The 19,546-nt window shown below is 38.3% G+C and overlaps 1 protein-coding gene across 1 annotated transcript in view; it reads right to left on the minus strand.

Annotated features, from left to right (window-relative positions):
• RGS22 (regulator of G protein signaling 22) overlaps positions 1-19,546 on the minus strand; it is a 71,266-nt gene that overhangs the window by 6,621 nt on the left and 45,099 nt on the right. The window contains exons 13-20 of the mRNA XM_086609329.1: positions 18,964-19,047; positions 15,155-15,349; positions 10,828-10,920; positions 10,122-10,288; positions 6,919-7,081; positions 6,146-6,304; positions 4,291-4,353; positions 2,116-2,277 (exon numbers count right to left, since the gene is read on the minus strand). Of these exons, the coding sequence (XP_086465455.1) occupies positions 2,116-2,277; positions 4,291-4,353; positions 6,146-6,304; positions 6,919-7,081; positions 10,122-10,288; positions 10,828-10,920; positions 15,155-15,349; positions 18,964-19,047 (1,086 nt within the window). The remainder of the gene's footprint in view (positions 1-2,115; positions 2,278-4,290; positions 4,354-6,145; positions 6,305-6,918; positions 7,082-10,121; positions 10,289-10,827; positions 10,921-15,154; positions 15,350-18,963; positions 19,048-19,546) is intronic.

The raw sequence follows: 19,546 nt of genomic DNA on the forward strand, positions 1-19,546 counted from the left end.
TATTCATAAACATCAAGAAATTTCTATAACACTAGGAGATTATCACGTATATCTACTAAAGACACAATGAGCACACTAGAGGCTTTTCAGGAAGAGAGTTCTTTAAATGAAGAATGTGCATTTAGTTTTGGTATAGGAGGCTGGATATTTACTTTGCAAAGAAATTAAAACCAGGACTTTTAACCAGAAATGTGGTATGGGAAAGAGCTGGCTTGTTTTATTATGAATTCTTTTTAGTTTTGTGAAGGAAAAAAAGACTGATAACGGCTACAATGAAGAAAATAAGGCAATACAAAAACATATTAAATATATGCTAAGAACATATTATGGTTTCTTTTGCTCATGTAGAGCAAAGGCAGAGAGCTGTAGTAAGAGGGAAGACAAATAAGCCATATGATATGAAGAGGGATGAGACATGAGCATAGAGGAACAGCTGGAAATGATCCACAGAGTTATATTTCTTCACATTTGTTAAAAAAAATTTGTTTTTTGATTGTCCCAAGATGTGCCGCCAGCCTGATGGGTTACGAGGAGCAATGCAGTCATTGACTCCTAAAGGGAGTTCTGTCTAAACTGATGGCGTGATAGGGCTCAGACAATGCAAGTATGCACTGTGCAGAGTGCTGCCCACGTCTTTGGCAATATTCCTCCAGTTCAGCCTGACCCACAACACTCCTGCTACTCCAGCCTTTTGCTTCTATAAAGAGCATCAACTGCCAACAATGACAAATAGCATTTGTGCAGAAATATGGTCAGATTGTACTTTCTCTTGATAAGAAGACAAATAAAATTAACATAAATGAAGGAGAGGAGGTGGGACATAAAACAATGAAGGCTTTCTTCAGAGAGCAAATCCATGAAGAAAATAGTCTAAACTACACTCTACATTAATTTGCAGAAAGTTTGCATATCCTCCACGATATAACAATGAAGAGTCATAAATTTGAAAAAACATGAAATATTTTGAGACTTCAGGTGCCTTCATGTTAAGTTTCTAGTCTAAACTAGGCACTCTGTAACCCAGAGAGGGAGAGCAGCAGCCCCAGAGAGCACTTCAGGCAACGATTCCTTGCTTGGGGATCAGAGACTCTGTGAGGAGGCGAGATTGCCCTCTGGAAACAGAGGAGCTTCAGCTTCTAAAGCGGACCGCGAATTCGAATGTGTAAAATTAAACAGTTAAACTACATCCACATGCCTGCAGCAGGAACTCCAAGTGCTACCGCAGCATCAGCTGTGCTTACCTCCTAATTTCTGAGCATGTTAGCTAATTTCATGTTCCCTGCCTGCCATGTGCACTCAGGCTATGTTCGGGAGCCCAGGAGAGGCTCTGCACTCTGGTAGCACTTTTGCATCAGCAATATCCCAAAGGCAAAAGGAATGAGGAACAAGTGAAATATCCGTGGTACCCCTGCATTCAGTCCAAGGTGCTACTAGAAGGATGCAGTGTGATTTAAAGGCTCACTCCAGAGTTTTCCCATTGTGTTTCATCCCACACAGCAGCAATTTCACAAAGGGGCATGTATTTGGGAAAGAGACAATCCCTACTGACTTTCCCCATCACTCTTCACCTTGGCCACATCCTCAGCTGAAGTCAAATGTGACTGTACAGAGTACATGGGAGCTGGGGTCTGCATCGTACATGTAAGATTTTTGGGAAGATACTATCTTTACATCTGTACATTTGATTGAATTTAAAAGTTTTCTCTGATTTTTGAGGGATTATCAAATTCAGCAATAATCCCGTTATTTAACAGTATGCAACTATCAAGAGAGAATGAACATTTTAATGATTGCATATTTTCTACAGCTCAACAGATGTTTGCCAAAACCTGGGCATTAGCTAATTAGTGTCCTTTCAGAGAACTCAGAAGAATGTTACAGTTTGAAGAAGCATAAAGAAATAGAGGGATAATGCATTCAAGTCATTAAAAATAGCTGCCCTTAAGAGGTGAGGGTTTTCATGGAAGCAAAAACAGTTTAAACAGTGAAAGAGGTTTTACTGTCAGCAAGAAAACGCCTAGAGATATTCTTGATAAAATTCTCTTAATATGCAGTAATGGATGCATTTGCTTACAAATTGAATGATATTCCCCTTGCTCCATTTTACCACCGTACCTTATACTTCTGTACCTCTTGCCAAAAGAGCACTCCGTTTCCCAGTAGGTCTCCTTTCAGTGACACAAAGCGTTGAAACTGATTTGCTGTCACTGGATCCAACAGTGCTTTGCGGAAAGCAATTATTTCACTAGATGAAGAAACCCACTTACTGTCCACATGCTGTCAAAAGAAGAAATAAATGCACCAAATCAGCTTTGTTTCAAAAAGCAATAACAGAGGCATTAGTTAGTGTAAACTGTCTGATTCTTATCTTTGCACTGACCCTAGCTTTCAGTAGTTTATGAGTTTATGACATGGATACAATAGAATGTGGCAAGGTTTCATGTCTTTCTTTCCTTCTTTTTTCTTTTTTTTCTCTCCAGTTTGGTTTAGGCAACATATTTTGGAAGAAGTGATGGGAGAGGAAATGACTGACAATGATTTAGACCATATGACTACATACTATAAAGCATGGAAACAGCTATTGTTATTGATTATGGCAACAGGCTACTTTTCTAGAGAACAGTTTGAGTTTTGTGCAAACAAACAACAAAGAAAAAGGATCAGACAAACCACATAGCTTAAAGTTGTAAAATGCTTCTGACAGGGATCTCACCAACAAAATGAGCTTTGAAATGTGTTGCCATGATCACCAACAGAAGCCAGAGAGTTTGCTTTCTGTGGAATAAAGCTACCAATAATAAAATAGAATTTAAAGTCATCGAGACATTTTGGAAATCCTCGTGCTGCAAAGCACAGCAGTAGGCAGCCAAGAAAGGGTGGAGAAAGAAAGATGGCTTATGCAGGGACAGTTTGTTTGAAATGAAGTTCAAGCTGGCCTGCCTTCCTGAACAAACAGTTCTTGTGCTGTCACTGAGGAGCAAGCCAAACAACCCCCCTTTGTTATCAGAAGGATGAATGAAAACTGTCTTCTAACAGCGGTATAAAACTCTTGAAGTCCTGGAGGGATGGAGTGCTGTTCAATGGTCAGCACAGGATGGAAACATTTTTAGTTGCTGCAGACAGTCCTGGAAATCTAACCTGATTCTAAGCTGAAAGTCTTTCTGCAGCTTCTCTTAAAAACAGGGGTTACGCTTAATGTCCTGCCGCAGAGCCTGCCACGGATGAGAGCCTGCCCTTGCGGGAGGGTGGGTGGTGGTTGACTAAAGGGTCCTTTGGTTGAAATAAAGTTAGCTCAATTCAGATAGTAAGATGGAATCTTCTCATCCCACCTCCAATTCTCCAAACATGTTCTACCCTGTGACCAGGATTTAGGCAACTTTTGGGAAAAAATATTTCTGGGCCATATTCATGAAGGGGAGAACAAAACATTGCTCCCACCTCTATACTAATATATGAACACTGCTTATTTTATGGGTCAACGACCTTGAAGCAGAACATGGAAAATAACCATCTTCCTGACAAACAGGCAAAGGGAAAACTCAGTTAACAGAACCCACATGCACTTTGGATCCCTTTTGAGCTAATGGTTTGCATGGATAATTGGTGACCGGGTCTTCAGTTTGATTTCAACAGACAATAAAAGTTCAACTGAATAAGTGTACACAACTTGCATGTTGGCAATCACAAAGAGTTCACTGCTCTTCAAGAGGAAAAAACTGGCAAACATCTGATGAAATGTATTATTACAAAGGTTTAAGATGTTTAAAATTGATATTATCTCAGTGCTGTAAGATTAAAATACAATTCTAAATGAAACAGATACTGTGAGATATGATTAAACCTGCCCACTCCACTGCATACTTCACATTCTCTTTTGTGTCTGCACGTAATCCACTCGCAATAATAAATAAACTACCAGATGCTGGAATGAACAGCTTGTCCCAATAAGTCCACTGCATGCAAAATACAGATAAATGTGAATTAAAGGTACAATACCAGTTTGAGGAGGGTTAAGCACGCTCAAAGCCCAGGACAAGAGACATGTTTTTTTCAAGTATGACCTCTCCAGCCAGGAAGGAAGATAAATTTACCGTGAACATCCAGCAGGGAGCTAAATTCACCAGCAATGTGAGTAATCAGTCCACTCTAGCCAATACAATCATGCCTGCTTTTGAAAGCATTACGTTTGGGCCTCACACTGTCAGCAGGGAAATTGTGAAGGATATGCAAAGTCCAGTTAGAAAAGACAGTGAAATTGCAGACACAAGAGACACAGTAAACTTCACTTGCCTTCCACATCCTAGTTGTCTTCTCCTGTTTTGGGCGTGGAAGATCTTCAGTTATGTCCCTTACCTGCAGTTGAACAAAAGATTATCACTGTACTTTTTAAATCCTGTTGTTTGATGTTCAGCCCTCTAATGGCTGAAAACATAGTGATATGTCTTAGTTGATATGTCTTCCTTTGGATCCTAATGTCTGAAACACCATCCCTTGTTCAGCTATAAATGAACACATGCTCGTTAAAACTGGGAGTTAGAGAAGAGGCAATGACAGTCAAATGACGCTCTTCTGCTGTTCTACCTGACCCATAATGTTCTGAGGGACCACTTCTGTTGCGAACAGATTTTGGGATATAATTTTTTTTTGTATGAAATGTGTTTAGTTCTTTCGGACAGCCGTGTCAGAAGTAGACTTGATCCTGCAGCTTCTTTGTAGCAAAAGTACACCTCAAATCAAGGGCAGATTTTCTGAAAAAAGGACTACATAGCATGCCCACAGTGTTTGGTCACTGTGAAATATGAAGCCAAGTGGAGAATGTCATCTGGTTTCATTTCTTCTAAAATACGTTCTTCAAAGGACCTTTTCATCCTCTGAATTTGCAGTAAGAAAGAGAAAAGAGCAGTCAGACATAAACGGAGTTAGGAAAAGACTAAAAGCTCATTAGAAGTATGTATTTCCTGTAAACTGTTTATTAGAGTTGAATACAGCATTTTCCAAACTGCATGGGCTACTCTCCCTGCCAGCACAATGCAGCAGGTGCAAGAAGAGGCATGAGCTAGCTTCCAGACCTGGAAGCAACTTAGCCTTATCGCATGGTATTGTGCCAGGACTTGTAGAGGCAGAGTTCAACTAAAAAAGGGCAGAAGGTTAGGAAATTTTGCTTAAAATAATCATTGTTAGACTCAGAATTTGCCTTATCAGAGCATACAGTTTTCAGATTGCTTAGTGCTCTAAATCAGTAAAAAGAATCTGGTTCATATGCACTTCTGACAACCTTCTTGATGTTAAAAAGATCATTGAAAACAAGTTTTATCAATCAATGCAGTTCGCCTATGCGTCTACTTGGTGGAACTGTCAAGTTTCCTTCTGCTATGACATTTGCATTTCAGAGCTTTTGTTGAAGTGCAAAAAACCAAGTCTTTTGCATCTGTCACCAGCAGGATGATCTCCCTACACAGATCCCAGCCACAAAGGCACTCTCATAAAAGGCAGACGTTAGCTCTGCCCATTCCCCAGTCTTTCTAATGAGCCAGCAGGACTGAAAGGCTCTTCATTCCCAGTTTTCCGGCAACTTTCTGAAGTAACCAACTGGAAACAAGGCTTGTAGCAGTTAACTTTCACACTCAGCAGAATTTCACAAGTCCTGGAGTCATTTCTACAGGCACTGCAGCTCCAGATGGGAGAATATGGACAGCATGAGAGTGAGAGAGAGAGAGAGAGAATATGGAGTGGGAAGCCCACTCATTCGCTTGTGTTCTTACCCCCTTGGGCAAATCCTTTACACAAAGCAGCATTTCTTCTATGTGCAAGTGTATGGCTAGGGCAAAATGGCATATGGAGAGTGCAGCACTACAGCAAGGATTAGTTTACTCCCCTTGCAGCCGGCCTGGCAACAGAGCTAACACCAGCTCCTTCCGATTTAGGATCTAACAATAATACTGTCAGCCAGACTAAGCCTTCAGAGGAACTGCCTTCACAAATATCAAGCTAAATGCTTCAACCTGTACATGCTACAGCATCTCTTTCAATGTAAACTGAATGTGAGTTGTGGGCTGCTTTTCCTCTGAAACATTTTATCCCAATAGTAAATTAGAAGCCAAACAAAAAACAACGCCTGGATGTGTTGCTGTTGTTAAAAAATTACCTTTGCTTGTCCTTCCGCCCTGTGGTGTTCATCTGCCAGGAACAATGGCAGCCATTGTTTTTCTAATCTCTTCTGGACGCATTGCTGAATTTCTAGCAGAATCGTTGCCGAAAGTCGGTCATGAAGGATTTGTCCCCATCCTCCACCTGAATGCATTAGCTAAGCAGTCCAAATACAATAACACATGACATAAACTCTTGTGTATACCAAAAGTCCTTTATCTCTCTACATCCTTGATTTAGCAAAGCATGAGCTTAACTGTAAGCAAAGCATTTACTGCATGCTTACCCAAGGCTCACATGTACTTTTCATAAAAGGGAACAGATTACATTTGTCCCTACCTATAATAGAATACAGACTCCAGCAAATAATACCCCAGCTTGACCGAGTAAATTTCCTAAGTGTCAAGATATATCGGAGTACCACAGCTCAGACTCGCTGTCTGTGGCTTTACTGACAAACTAAAATAGAAAGCTGGAACAAGTCACTGCCTGAAAGCCATTTTTACACTTTTTCTGAGCTGTGTTATGCATGCTCTGGCTACGGCCTCGGATCAGGGTTTAAGAGAGATGTTCTGTAAGGACAGGGGAGGAAGAGCCGAACAGGAAAGAAGGGAGCCCCACAACCAGAACAGAACCAGATTTCTGGCCAAAAAAAATAGGTAAGATTTGAGGAGATAGCTTGGGGAAAAGCTGGAGCAAAGCTGCTTATGGACTTTTATCTCAGTCACGATCAATGTGATCGTGCTTTATGAAAGGTTTTGTAGCTGGTACCTGTTCTTGTTGTTCTCTGGTAGCTGGGCTGTTGGGTCCAAAGAAGTATTTTTTATTTAAATACTTGGTTTTAATGTCCTTAGATTTTTCCTCCCTTTTTTCTTTATCCTTGTGGGGCATCTTTCTGAGCTGTTCAATATCTAGCCAGCACATGAGATCCATGCTACAAACAAATTTAAACAGAATGTTATTTCAATATTGAGTTAATTTCATGAACATTCTAGGGAGTTATTAGTTTAACCACAAGCTACCAAAGTGTTCAAATCCTAAATACCAGGTCAGATTGGACTGAAATTTTGTGTCATTTTTTTCTTTGCTGGTACCACCTGGTGAGACCATGGCACTTGCTGAACAGACAGATCAAACACACATCTTAGAGGTCTCATTCAGGGTCCCTTCAGGGGTACCCTGAAAGGAGTAACCTCCTCAATGTGCCACTGCTAAATCCAGCAGGGACTATGAACCAAAGCCATGGTGCAGAGATCACAGAGAAAATGAAAAACGAAACAGATGAGAGTTTGAAGCAGTACTGCAGGCTCTGAGGCACCAAGAGACGAGTCGGCACCTCCTGTTCTGCCTCCTCATCGTATCGACTGAGAAAGGAGCAGGGTTGACAGCTGGGAGTGTCGGCCCCAGAAAACACCCCCTTCCCACCTCGTGTAAAGTGCTAGAGCTTAAGTCAGTCCACATTCAGGCAGACAAAAAAATTTATGGTAAATTTTGTTTCTAGGGCTTTTTATGGGCTGCCTTTTCATAAATTACTGATTCTATTACTTCTTTCATTATTCATAGTAAGTGACAAATAATCTCCATATGCCATTCTTGATCTATATATTGTTCGTAATAACTTTCATGTATAGTATCAGTTTGAGTTTGTTTTGATGCAACATGTATTGGTTTTGTTCTTTAAACCAGAGGACAGAATAATTGATACACCCACAATTTGGGCTTAATTTCTATGCATTTTTTCTTATAGTATCTTATTAGCTGAAGTTTAGTGAGCATTTTAATGAGGACATTCACTGTATTTGCAGCAGGAAATATGAAACATTAAATTCAGACAAATATGTTTCACTTTTTCATTCAGTTAATAACTGGCTTTTTCAAAGCATTACTCTATAAGTAAAACTTTCAAAAGCATCCGACTGATTTAAGAACAGATGTCCCCCTTTCAAAAGTCTTTTGAGACCCTTTCAGACCTAAGTTCTATTGAGACTGAAATTCTTTCATTTGCTAGTTCATCAAAACGTGAATAAGTCCAACCAAGTTACTGTGGTTTGTGGAGTTACTTCTTGTCATCCACCCATGACAACTGATCAAATATGTCCATCTTACTTAAAAAGTAAAATATATAATCTTAAAATGTGTTAGGTTAAACGGTTTACAGTGGCGGCTAATCATGGAGTACTCTACTTTTCCTTTCAACGGATCTGGAGCATGTGCGTAGTCAGTCTGGCAAGACTAAGAAGCAGTAACCCAATAAACCAAAGTAATACAAATTGTCCTGCACTTACGTGAATGTATCCTATATATTTAACAAATTATTGGAACTTTGGTTTCTTACCAGAAGTTATACCTACGTACTCAGCAGCCTATCCTTCTTGAAACTTGGACCACTTACAGTTGGACAATAACAGAGCCACAAATTTTGATGAAGAGGCAAATGACACATTTGTTGGGTTTTTTTCTGAAATTTTCCAGACTGCAGTAGTTCTAGGATCCCTTCAGCTTATAGTACCATTAGGCATCTTTATTGTAGCATGCCAGCTGGACTTCACAGTTACTGTGTCTGGACCCAGCTCTAAAACACTGTTTTGTAAAACTTTTTCGAATGTTTTTCTTCATTATGAATTTTTACAAAGGAAAATTTCTCCATAAATTAAATATTGTCTGCCTGGCTCTATCATGTAAGATGGGACTTGTCTGTGATTACAGAGAGGCAGGAAGTCTCAGAGGCAATTCCGTGTACCCATCCAGGACCCCATCCTAGCCAGTGACCTGTTCTTTGGTGATTCCTACCATTTCCCCAGTTAGAGAGGAACTCTAGACCAGTGGTCTCCAAAGTGGGGTGTGCACATCCCAGGGAGGTGATCGAGATGATTTATTGGGGGACAGGAAGAAAACATTAGAACTTCAATAGCACATGTATATAATTTATAAAAAAATAAATATACATATATTAGGGGTGCACAGCATAAGAATCTCCATCTGAACTTGTTACCTACAGTCTTTTTGTAGTCAGTGAGCAGAAATAGCCATCTTTAGGAATGATCCATCTAAACTGTGTTTAGATGTTACCTTCAGAGTTAGAAGAATTATGTCCAGAAGCGTATATTTTTCTCTCTGACTACAAAGCAAATCTATGATGATAAGCAGAAGTGAGGACATTGAGTCTTGGCCAGAGGAATCCTGTGCTAGATGTCCATCTCTGGACACTTTTGAAAAAGCTGACCAATATAGAATCTAAAATGATAGCAGTGCTTGACTAGAAATAATAGGCAATACACAAAGCTTCAGCTCATGGGAAAGCAGGTTAAAGGAAGGAAGTGACAGTTTAAGGACTTGCTAGCAGTTACTTAAAAAGTATATTTGCCTTTTGCTAAAACAGGATAAAGATTAGTGTGGGGCTCGGAAACAACAACAAAAATAAAATAAGGTGACAAACTCACATCTACTTCTGCTAGAACTTCTGTTTAGATCTTCATTTTTAAACAAGTGGGCTCACTTTTTCAAAAACCCTGCATAAACTGTGTCTGCTTCGAGCTGGTACTTAATTCTGTTCAGATCATTGTAAACACAAAACTGCAGTTGCTCTCACACTGTGAGGGTAACGCGGCTGTCTTCTATTTGTACATTTTTATAACATTCAACTTTAATTTTTAAAATGTATTAAATTGAATCTATACTCAAAAAGATAAATTTTTACTCATTATAGACTAATTACTCTACTCAGGGGTTTACCACTAATCAAAGCAGAAACTGAAAGCAGAACTGTAATACAAACATGTTATGACAGGAGAATTTTTATCCCAAAAATGTTAAAAGACAATTCAGTTGTCTGAAAAATGTGCATGTGTGTTTCATAAATGTACAAACACATTTTTTAAAATGACTAAAATCTGTGAACATTTAGATAGCCAAGACTCCCAGCAAAGATTTCTTCTGAACTTAGAAATGGATAAAATAGTAACAGAGAAACGTACCCAGCAGAATGTTCGTTAAGAAAAACCCAGAGCTGTTCTAACTTCTCTTTGTCATGCGTCAGATCAGACAGATTAGGACCTGCCAATTCTTTGGGAGCTTGACACGAGTCCTGATCTTCTTTGAGAACAACAGGGCAGGATGGCAGAACAGTGTCAGCAACAGTATTCTGAGGGAAGAAATTATTTTGCTTGCATAACTGCTTTTTTCATCACTATATTTTTCTCAGTCTAATAATCCTTGTATTAGATAACTTCTGTCTCTGTAGAACAGCTTTTTGATTGCTGAGAAAATAGAGTTAAGGCTCCAGCTCTTGATCAGCTTTAGTTTTGTTTGCTTTAAACATACCAGTATGTTCAGGTTTCGTAGTCAAATAAACCAATATATACCTGTAATTTACTTGAAATTGAGGTATTTACGCAAGATTACAGGCCCAAAATACATTTCACAGACTTTGATGGAAACTGTCCCATTGACTCAAATCGTACCATCAATGGTCTGATGTTGATGTAACTGACAGAAGACCTGTATTTGTAATTAACACGATGGCTGTCAATCATTTCTACCACTCATACCAATGAGTGGTAGAAATTGGGCTAGTTGCTTCTCCAAACTGGCATGTAGTCAGTCTTTCATTGCTGATACTCAAAGCGTTAACCCTCTCTGATAGAAAAAGAGTTTGTTTTTTTTAGTAGGTACTTGTCTTACCTCATCCTTCTTGGAACCACTCTCTTGATGCAAAGCCTGGAGCTTTCTAAAGTACACGGAGTCCAGCTGTCGAGTTTCTTCCACCAGCTCCACCTAATAAAAATAATATCTTATGTCATCCCTACAGTACACATTATAGAAAGATGGAGAATTGGACGGGCACCTTGCCAGTGACAGTGAGTAGAAAAGAATACATTTGCCGGTAGGTAATGAGACTGATGTTTAGAAGATGCTGGAAGTCACATCCTTGTGACAAACAATTCAATTAAAAGCTCTGGTAGAACAAAATTTTCATATCTATAGGATCACATGTAGATTTCTACAGAACATCACTAAATACCCTAACTATAACTTTAAGAAAAGGACCTTGAATTAAAAAAAAAATTGTTAAATTATATTGTGTATGTAATATATTGTGTATATTGTATATGTATATTATATTGTGTGGCTTTTGTCAGACTTGCCTAGTTTCCTATACCAGCCAACTGTATATCAAAGTGCAACTTAGAAGCAGAAAAACAAGTCATAAAACTGTGACTCTCAGTGGGAAATCTTAAAAGGATAGAGTGCCACAGATTTCCAGAAATGGAAGTTTAAGACTAGAAAGATGCTATAATATCAAAACTATGAAGGTAAAAGCTTTCAGTCTTGTCCCCTTTCTTAGTTTTATACCAGATAATGCCTTAAAATACTAAATTGTGCATGATTAGAACTCATGAAGCATTGACATTTTTTAGTTTAATTAGAAGCCTTATGTATATAACTAGAGTAGCTCTCCATGTTACGTGCAAACAATCAGTAACATTGTAAGGAATAGTTTGGTGACTCTCTCAGCTGACTAAACCATTCAAATGCACGTTTTAGGATGTTTAGCAAAATTGAGCCAGTGTGTTATACTGATTAGCATGCTCGTTACAAAGATTAGAAAACTGTGGTCTTATTATACAAGAGTTTATGTGCGAGAGAGTTTTTAGATTAATATTCATTACGCTTTGTCTAAATGTGAATACCGCACTGATCACCGTGTTATCTGAATGCCTTCAGGCTCAGTGTAACTCTATTCCGCTGTTCTTTTGGGTATTCTTTCTTTTAAAAGAGAACGCAGTTTAAAACTAAATACGAAAATAATTCAGAACACTTTTTGTAAAGTTTAAACAGAAAGCAGATAGAGGCAGGATGGGAGTCAACAATAAAAAGGAACTCTCCTTTTTTCGTGTTTCGTTTAAAGATAAAAATGTAGATACATACTGACCATGTCCCAAATAAACAACTTTGGACTCACCTAATTCTTGATAAAATATCTTGTTTCATTATGGGGCCAAATATCTCCTGCTGTATGGTAGAACAAAGGGAAAGAGTAGAGCCAGGGACTGAGCAAAATACAAAGCAGACCTTGTCTTTGTGCTGGGAAGGAGTGTGCCTAAGCATCAGCCTGCGCCTAGTACAAAGAGACTCTAGTGCCTCCTAGAACAGGTCGGTTTATGTCTGTGTATTATAACTCTTCACAAACGCATGTATTGTGCTCTCAAAAGGATTTAGTTCTGCTTTTCCGTGCTCTGATTAAGATGTTTGTGCTATTAGGGCACTGAGAAGTCTGCACGTAACTACACTACGATAGATTATCCCCGCGGTTAACTCAAGGAGGTATAAACTGACACACGCATTAACTTAAAGCAAAAGTTTATATTTTCAGTTCTTTGGAGGAATTCTTCCATCGCTAGAAGCAGTGAAAGTACTGTATTCAGAGAGTGCTCAAAAGCAGAGTTCTTTTTGTACAAAAGTGATGTATAATAGTGCTTGGAGGAGTCAATGACTTGACTCAGTGAGGACTGGCAATAGATACTAGACAACTAGTATCGATAATACACATGGAAAATATAAACTTACAAAAGACTGCAAAACTAGTCTGATAGAAACTAAATAAAATTTCAGATTAATGAAAGCATCAATCAGTTACACGGTGTTCTGCAGCTCATAAGCAATTATAGCTGAAATAGAAAAAATAGCTTAGAAAAAATAATTTTTCTGAAACCTTAGAAAAGATGCTGAAAAACAAAGAGAATATTTTGCAGATGTGTTTGATTAGTATCTTTCATTTCAGTAAGTTTGTTTTAATGTTCAAACTTTCAAAGTTTCTTAAGGGAATTTTATCATGGGATGAGAGGGAAGGTCCCCTTGCGAATTAATTAGAAGGTAGAAAATCAAAAATAAAAGAAATAACTTTCATAATGGGGTGGGGTTCCTATTGGAGTCTCACAGGGCTCGGCGCTGAGGTTGTTTTTTTAAACATTCAGAAATTATCTGGAAAAGGAGGTGAGTGAGGAGACAACAAAGTTTGCAAAATGATTCCACAGAGCAAAAAATGAAATTGACTGTGGAGAGTTGCAGGATTTCAGGACACTTTAACGTCTGCATGATAAAAGGACAGCTGAATTCAATGGCAATAAACATTAAGTCATTCCAGTGAGCTCCAAATTAGGGTTTTCCATTAGCTGTTATTACTTAGTAAAGAGATCTTGGAATCATTGTAGATGGCTATTAGCTTACATTTTGCACATCCACTCAAAGTTCACCAGGAGTCAAAAGGTAAATAGAATCATAGGAACAACTGGGAAAGGAGCAAAGAGCAAAACAGAAAACATCATTCTGCCACCAGATAATCCTCAGTGCATCCCGATCTTGAGTACTGCTTGCATTTCATCAGAGGAACATAAAATAACAGATACAGATGAGGGTGATAAGTTTAACAAAAGTATGGAATGCCTTCTGTAAAAGGAGAGGTCAAATAGACTAGGATTCTTGAGTTTCAAAGAGATGTAATTGAAGTGGGATACAACAGAAAATATGTAAAAGCATAACAGCATTGAGAATATGACAAGATAACAGTTGTTCACTGCTCCTCATGACATATAAAACTAGGGCACCGGGTGAAATTATCAGAAAGGGGTTTGCAAACAAACAGAGATAAGTGGTTTTTTCTCCTATTACATGATTAAACCATAGAACCCACTGCTACAGTGAGTCTGAAGATACAAAATCACTCAAGACACGTTTACATAAACCCATGGGGAAAAAAAAAAACGAACACCACATCAAAGGCTATTAAACACAAGAATGTGGATAGGACCTCTGCTTCATGAACCTCCTCAGTTGGAAAGTGCGGAAGCTGGTAATACTGCTGTCTGGGTTTTTTTTCTGTTTTTACGCTCTATTCTTAAATGCTTAGTACTGACCACAGCCTAGTAGGCTTAGAAGACCATTCTCAACTTTGATTTTAGGTATCTGTTCTCCTAGTTGTTCACACATGCATGCACGATATCGTAACAAAAATACACTGTACTACAAAACTTCCACAAAAAGATTTCAAAATGTTTTGCAGGGGCAATGCATGCATGTTCTCATTACACACTAACAGAAGTATCAGCAGTAAGCGATATTTCTTGTAAAAGTGGAGATGCTTCATCTAAGGTCACAGTGGAAAAAAACAGGAACAAGAACTAACTTCCTGCCCTCCAACTACTGATTCTCCATAGGAATTAGAAGCTTGACCTATTGCTAGTAACTTGTAGGTAAGTTTACAAAGAGCAGAGAGCCACAACATCCACCAGTGCCTCCAGTATTTCTTGTTCTTATTTGTCAAAAGCAGAGACAGGATTGCAGCCATCTCCTCTGACCTGTATGAGCCTGCTCAATTCAAGCCTTCAGAGGCTTTCTGGGGATAGACCTGAGTACACCTCAGAGCCACCTACTTCAGGAAGCCTACAGGGCACAGTTAGCCCTTTCACAGCAGGGCAGCTATCTAAAAAGTGTTTGGGGCAAATACTACTGGATCACCATATCACATTTCTTCCTATGCTAAGCAGTAGCTGCGCTTTAATTCTAAACCCCAAGAAATACTTCATACAACTAATATGGACCTAGCATCTCTGTACTGGCACTCTAGAAACACAGCTTATTTTGTTCTTATCATTAAAATAGAAGGCTTGTGGGCAATCCATCACAAGAAAATGACTTTTGATCAACGGCAAGATTGCAAAAAGACGATGGTTTCTCAGGCAAAGAAGAAATTTTGCCATAGCAAGATGCATTTCTCCCTAATTCACAGATCAAGGAGTCTATGATGCCTGCACCTTCATAGATGAGGAATCTACTTTCCACAGGAAGTTCAGGCTACTCCATACATCAGCGTAGAAAGGAGTGGGTGACCAAAGCGTCCCATAATACTTCTCCCATCCTGACTATAAACATAACAGGGTTGCATATGAAGGCTCTTGTGATTTTCTTCCCTGACATAAGAATTTTTCACCATGTCATCCAGATCAGTTACCTTTCCATAAGTGTATTTGTCTGCTTCCACCATCTTCATCCATGGTTCTAGCAGAACAGTGAGGATATATTCTTCTGCTGGATCAAAAAGATCCTCAAAAGCTGGGTCAATTCTCTGATAAATCATGTTTTTCTTACTCTGATGAAGTCCAATGTCCATACTGGCAGATGGGGCAATGTAAGTTGCATAAAGGAACTATAATAAAACAGAAGAAAACTGTTTCTTAGCCATCATCCATTCCACTCGTCACAGTCTATTGGAGGAGAGAACTAATGCATATTTGTCCCCCACTGCCCTGCAGTATATTCTGAATGTATGTCTAGTTACATCTGCCTTGTTTTTACCAATATTACTATTTTGTCTAAAATTTGGTTATTGCCATGACTGACCTCCCTGCCATTTTTACTCCTACTTATTAAAATGGTTAGATCATAAAATAATGCTTTATCTAAATTTTGCTTGGAGATATTTGGCTGATTCTTAGTTAGATTCAGATAACCATAATCATTACAGCAACCACACTCTTCAAGAAGTCACATTGTTGTTTTACAGAATATGTTGTGGGCCAACTTGTGAAGGAGTCTTGCTTCTTCTGAATAGAAGGAAATTTGTACATTTAAGGTTGAAATTAATGAAAAATTATAAGATTTCATTCTGTGTGGAGATTCTTTTGCATAATTCTTTGACATTGGTGAGACTCCGCCATGGTACAGGATCTGTAACAGGAGATACCACTGCACAACTGAGGTCTAAATCCTTACCAAAGCAAGGATTATAATATGCCTTTTTATGAAGTGCAGAGTTTGCCATTCAACATGTACAAACAGTAGAAAGCTGAACCTGGAGAATGTTTTCTTCTCACTAGTAGCTCATTCTTGAAGCATAGGATAATTTTTTTATTTATTTCAGAGGATTTTTTTTCCCAAATATTACCCTAAGTCAAATTCTTTTTTTTCATAAATTTAGTAATAAATAATAAATAATATTAATAATAATAATTTAGTAATAAATAATAAAAAATAATAAATAATAGTGTTTCATAAATTGCTAAGAACATTGAGAGAAAAACACTTTCTTTCAGGAATATCTTGGAAGAAGAAATTTTGGAATATCTTTCTAATACATCATTATTCTGACTGCAGCTAGGAAGTCAAGTGAAAAGAGATGCTACCATAATAAATTTCATATATTTATAAATGTTTTCTCTTCTTCATATTGTCAAAGTCTAACTAATTTTCAAACACATGGTCAGAAGATCAGAATTTCTCTCTAGGATGGCACTGAGGAGCCCATCTTCACTATTTATTATCACAGAATTTTAACAATGAAGAATGCAGATTTGTGGTAATTCTCATTTTCCTTATGTTGCTAAAATCCAACTGTAACTAGCAGATGTACAAAGCAATAGAAAAAAGAAAATAATACATTTATTCTTTGTGCAAGCAACAATAAAACACTGTTGGGTTTAGATTTCAAGCATAGTGGGAGGATGTTTGAGTACATTAAATAATTATATTTCTGTTGTTTTAAATGAAATTCTGATTTATTAAACTCTTTCCTTCACACTGCAAGAGTACCAGACTACATCCCCATTATTTTGGACCTTAACAATTTGAAACAGACCCTTTACAGTCTCCTGATATCAGGTCACTCAGGAATACGGGGCTAAGATGGCTGACATCCATCCTTCAGTTAGGACTAGTTATGATTACTATATTTACTGTCTATGCAGGATTCCACTCCCTTTCTACATAGGTCTAATCACTGAAAACAAAAATGTGGCCCACATTATCAGTGCAATAAAGACCCCCAGGTGTAAGGGTAAGGTCAAAGAATGAGGACATCCACAGGAAGAGTTCTAGCTGAAGAAGACCAGGTTTATCCTAAATTTTTCCCTTCTCAGCAAATCCCCAAATAAATTTAAATTTAACAGAGCCAGCATTAATTAGATTCATAGTGATTTCAAAAGTTGGAAGTTATTTTGAAGAACCCTAACACTAGCAAAGTTGCAGTTACATCATGTTCAAGTCTGATCCAAAACATTTCATATGTAAAATGGCCAAATTAGAAGGAACAAGACCAATGATATGAAGATGTTGTATCTTTAACACACTTTTTAAAGAGGGGTTAACTGTTTTATTAATCATTAGGGCTACATTGCACCATCTGTTATGGCTCATAAAACCACACACAAGGGATCTGTAAATTGGTGAAAAGGGTCCAGAATAGGTCCTCAATATTTTAACACACATTTAGCCTGGTTCCTGAAATGGCTCATCATTTTTAGCAGTTTTAAGAACAAAATCAAAACAAGCACTCCACAACTTTCTTGGGTGCAACTATTCTTTCCCCCATGATTTTTTGTGAAATGGGGTAACGAGAATATTTGCTAATATTCTTTAGAGCTAACAAAAAATATCAGCCTATAGAGTCAGAAATCACCCAAACTAAGGAATTTTTGGCCAAAAACTATTGACAAGCTGCTCACATAAACACTGTCCAAATACATTGCTGTGTTAGGGACTCCCTTTGCAGGCTGCTCTACGTGTAGAACTGCCCCCAGTTCTGTATAATTCCACATGTGAAACTAGACCATAGTAAAGACAGACATTTTTTTCCCCAAATCAATAGTTAAGGCTGGTAATACATGTGAAGCAGATATTTAGAGGTGGTTAAGCTAGCTATAGGAGTGCATCCAATTCAGACTAAGTCTTTGACCTTATCACTTTCGGAATCAGGGATTGTTCAGGCCTTGGATTTTGGTGTGAATTCATCGCCAGATGAGAAGGCTTTGTAAGCAGTCTCAGAATGACTAGAGCGAAGCAAGAAACATGGAAAATATTTAAGTCTAAGTGCTCTGTATTGCTGCCCAAAGGCCTGGATGCTGCGCTGATCTAAATGAAGGACTTCTGCAGATGCTTGACAGAATCATATGATGGAAGAATACAATGCGCTGGCTGGTCTTAAATGGAAAGGCTAAACTGCCTTAACTCCCATCATCACTTTCCACTAACATAAATCTTGTGTCTGACCCTAAAAGTTCACAGTAATGATAACTCCCTTTATCTAAATTGATTCTAGTGTTAAAATACTGTACTTCCCATAACTGTATTAGATTTTCTATATCTAAATAACTTTTTTTCATCAAAAACTACAATATATGTTTCTTTATTGCTTTTCCTTCCTGATTTATTTTACATTCCTGTGCATATGTTTATGGTGAATAAGCGTGTATGTTCCTGGATGATTACCAGTACTCATCGTTTTTCTTATCCATCAGTTTTCATTTTCACTGTAGTTTCTCTTCCTGGTGAATGAATATACACCTTGGAATGCATTTCCTTACTCTATCATAAAGCTGAGATAAAAATGCCTAACAAATGAAACAATGAGTAGCAGATACACAACAATCCAGGTTTGCTCTTGTTTTTGACAGGAAGCAGGCAGAACATACAGAGAATACTCTGGATGTCTCTTTCTGTAATAAATAGTAAAATATACATGACAATGTGTTGTGTGAATCTGATCCATATGCTCTTAAGACTATTTGGAATTACTATCTTATTGTGCCAAAGGTGAGCACAGAATTTGGGAAGGCATCTCTTCCATAAGCAGAGCCTGTAGATTGGATGCAGCTTGACTCTTTCCCGTGTTCCAATGAAAACAAGAATAATTTTTGTGCAGCCTTAAAAGGCAAGCTTGAGAATGATACCAAATGTTGCAGCACATGTGTTGATTTGTTATGTTACATTTCAGCTGTTAGTTATGCTAATGGAACAGTTTCACATATTTCGTTTTGATGTATTTACTTTAATGGCTATGTGTACGTAGCTCTCTGCAATTGCCTGGTAACACTGATTGTACGATGTTCTGCTGTCACCACCAGGCCAGCACTGGAAATAAGATAAGAAAAGTAAAAAAGACCTGGGTCTTAATTCTCAGCCACTGCAGAAAGACTATAAGCTGGTGCGAAATGAAACCAAATTGAAAACCATCATGGATCACAACCTGAGACTTGACCTGCACCAAAACATAGGAAAATGAAGGCTCAGTCTAGACATGGTTAACTTGCACGCCTGCTGTGAGCAGAGTCCCTAGACACACACAGGCCTGGGCAGAATCAGGAGACTGTCAGTCTTAGGGGTACAGGCAGTTGCCCTCAGCCTCAGGCCATAAATAGGGCTGGAAGGGAAAACAGCTGAATAGGGTATCAGTTCAAGTTAGCCAGTGTGTGACAGGAGAGAGGAAGGAATCCGTGCCTTGGCCTCTGATTGGAGTTTCTGTACAAATAACACTGATTCAGATGAGAATTCTGGACAAACATGCAAAATTCTGTCATTTGCCCCAGTAAAAGCTCCAAGTAGGAAAAGAAGACGAATTCAAGGAAGTCCA

The sequence above is a fragment of the Tauraco erythrolophus genome, chromosome 3, assembly GCF_009769465.1.
Source record: "Tauraco erythrolophus isolate bTauEry1 chromosome 3, bTauEry1.pri, whole genome shotgun sequence".
In the NCBI taxonomy this organism is placed as follows: domain Eukaryota; kingdom Metazoa; phylum Chordata; class Aves; order Musophagiformes; family Musophagidae; genus Tauraco; species Tauraco erythrolophus.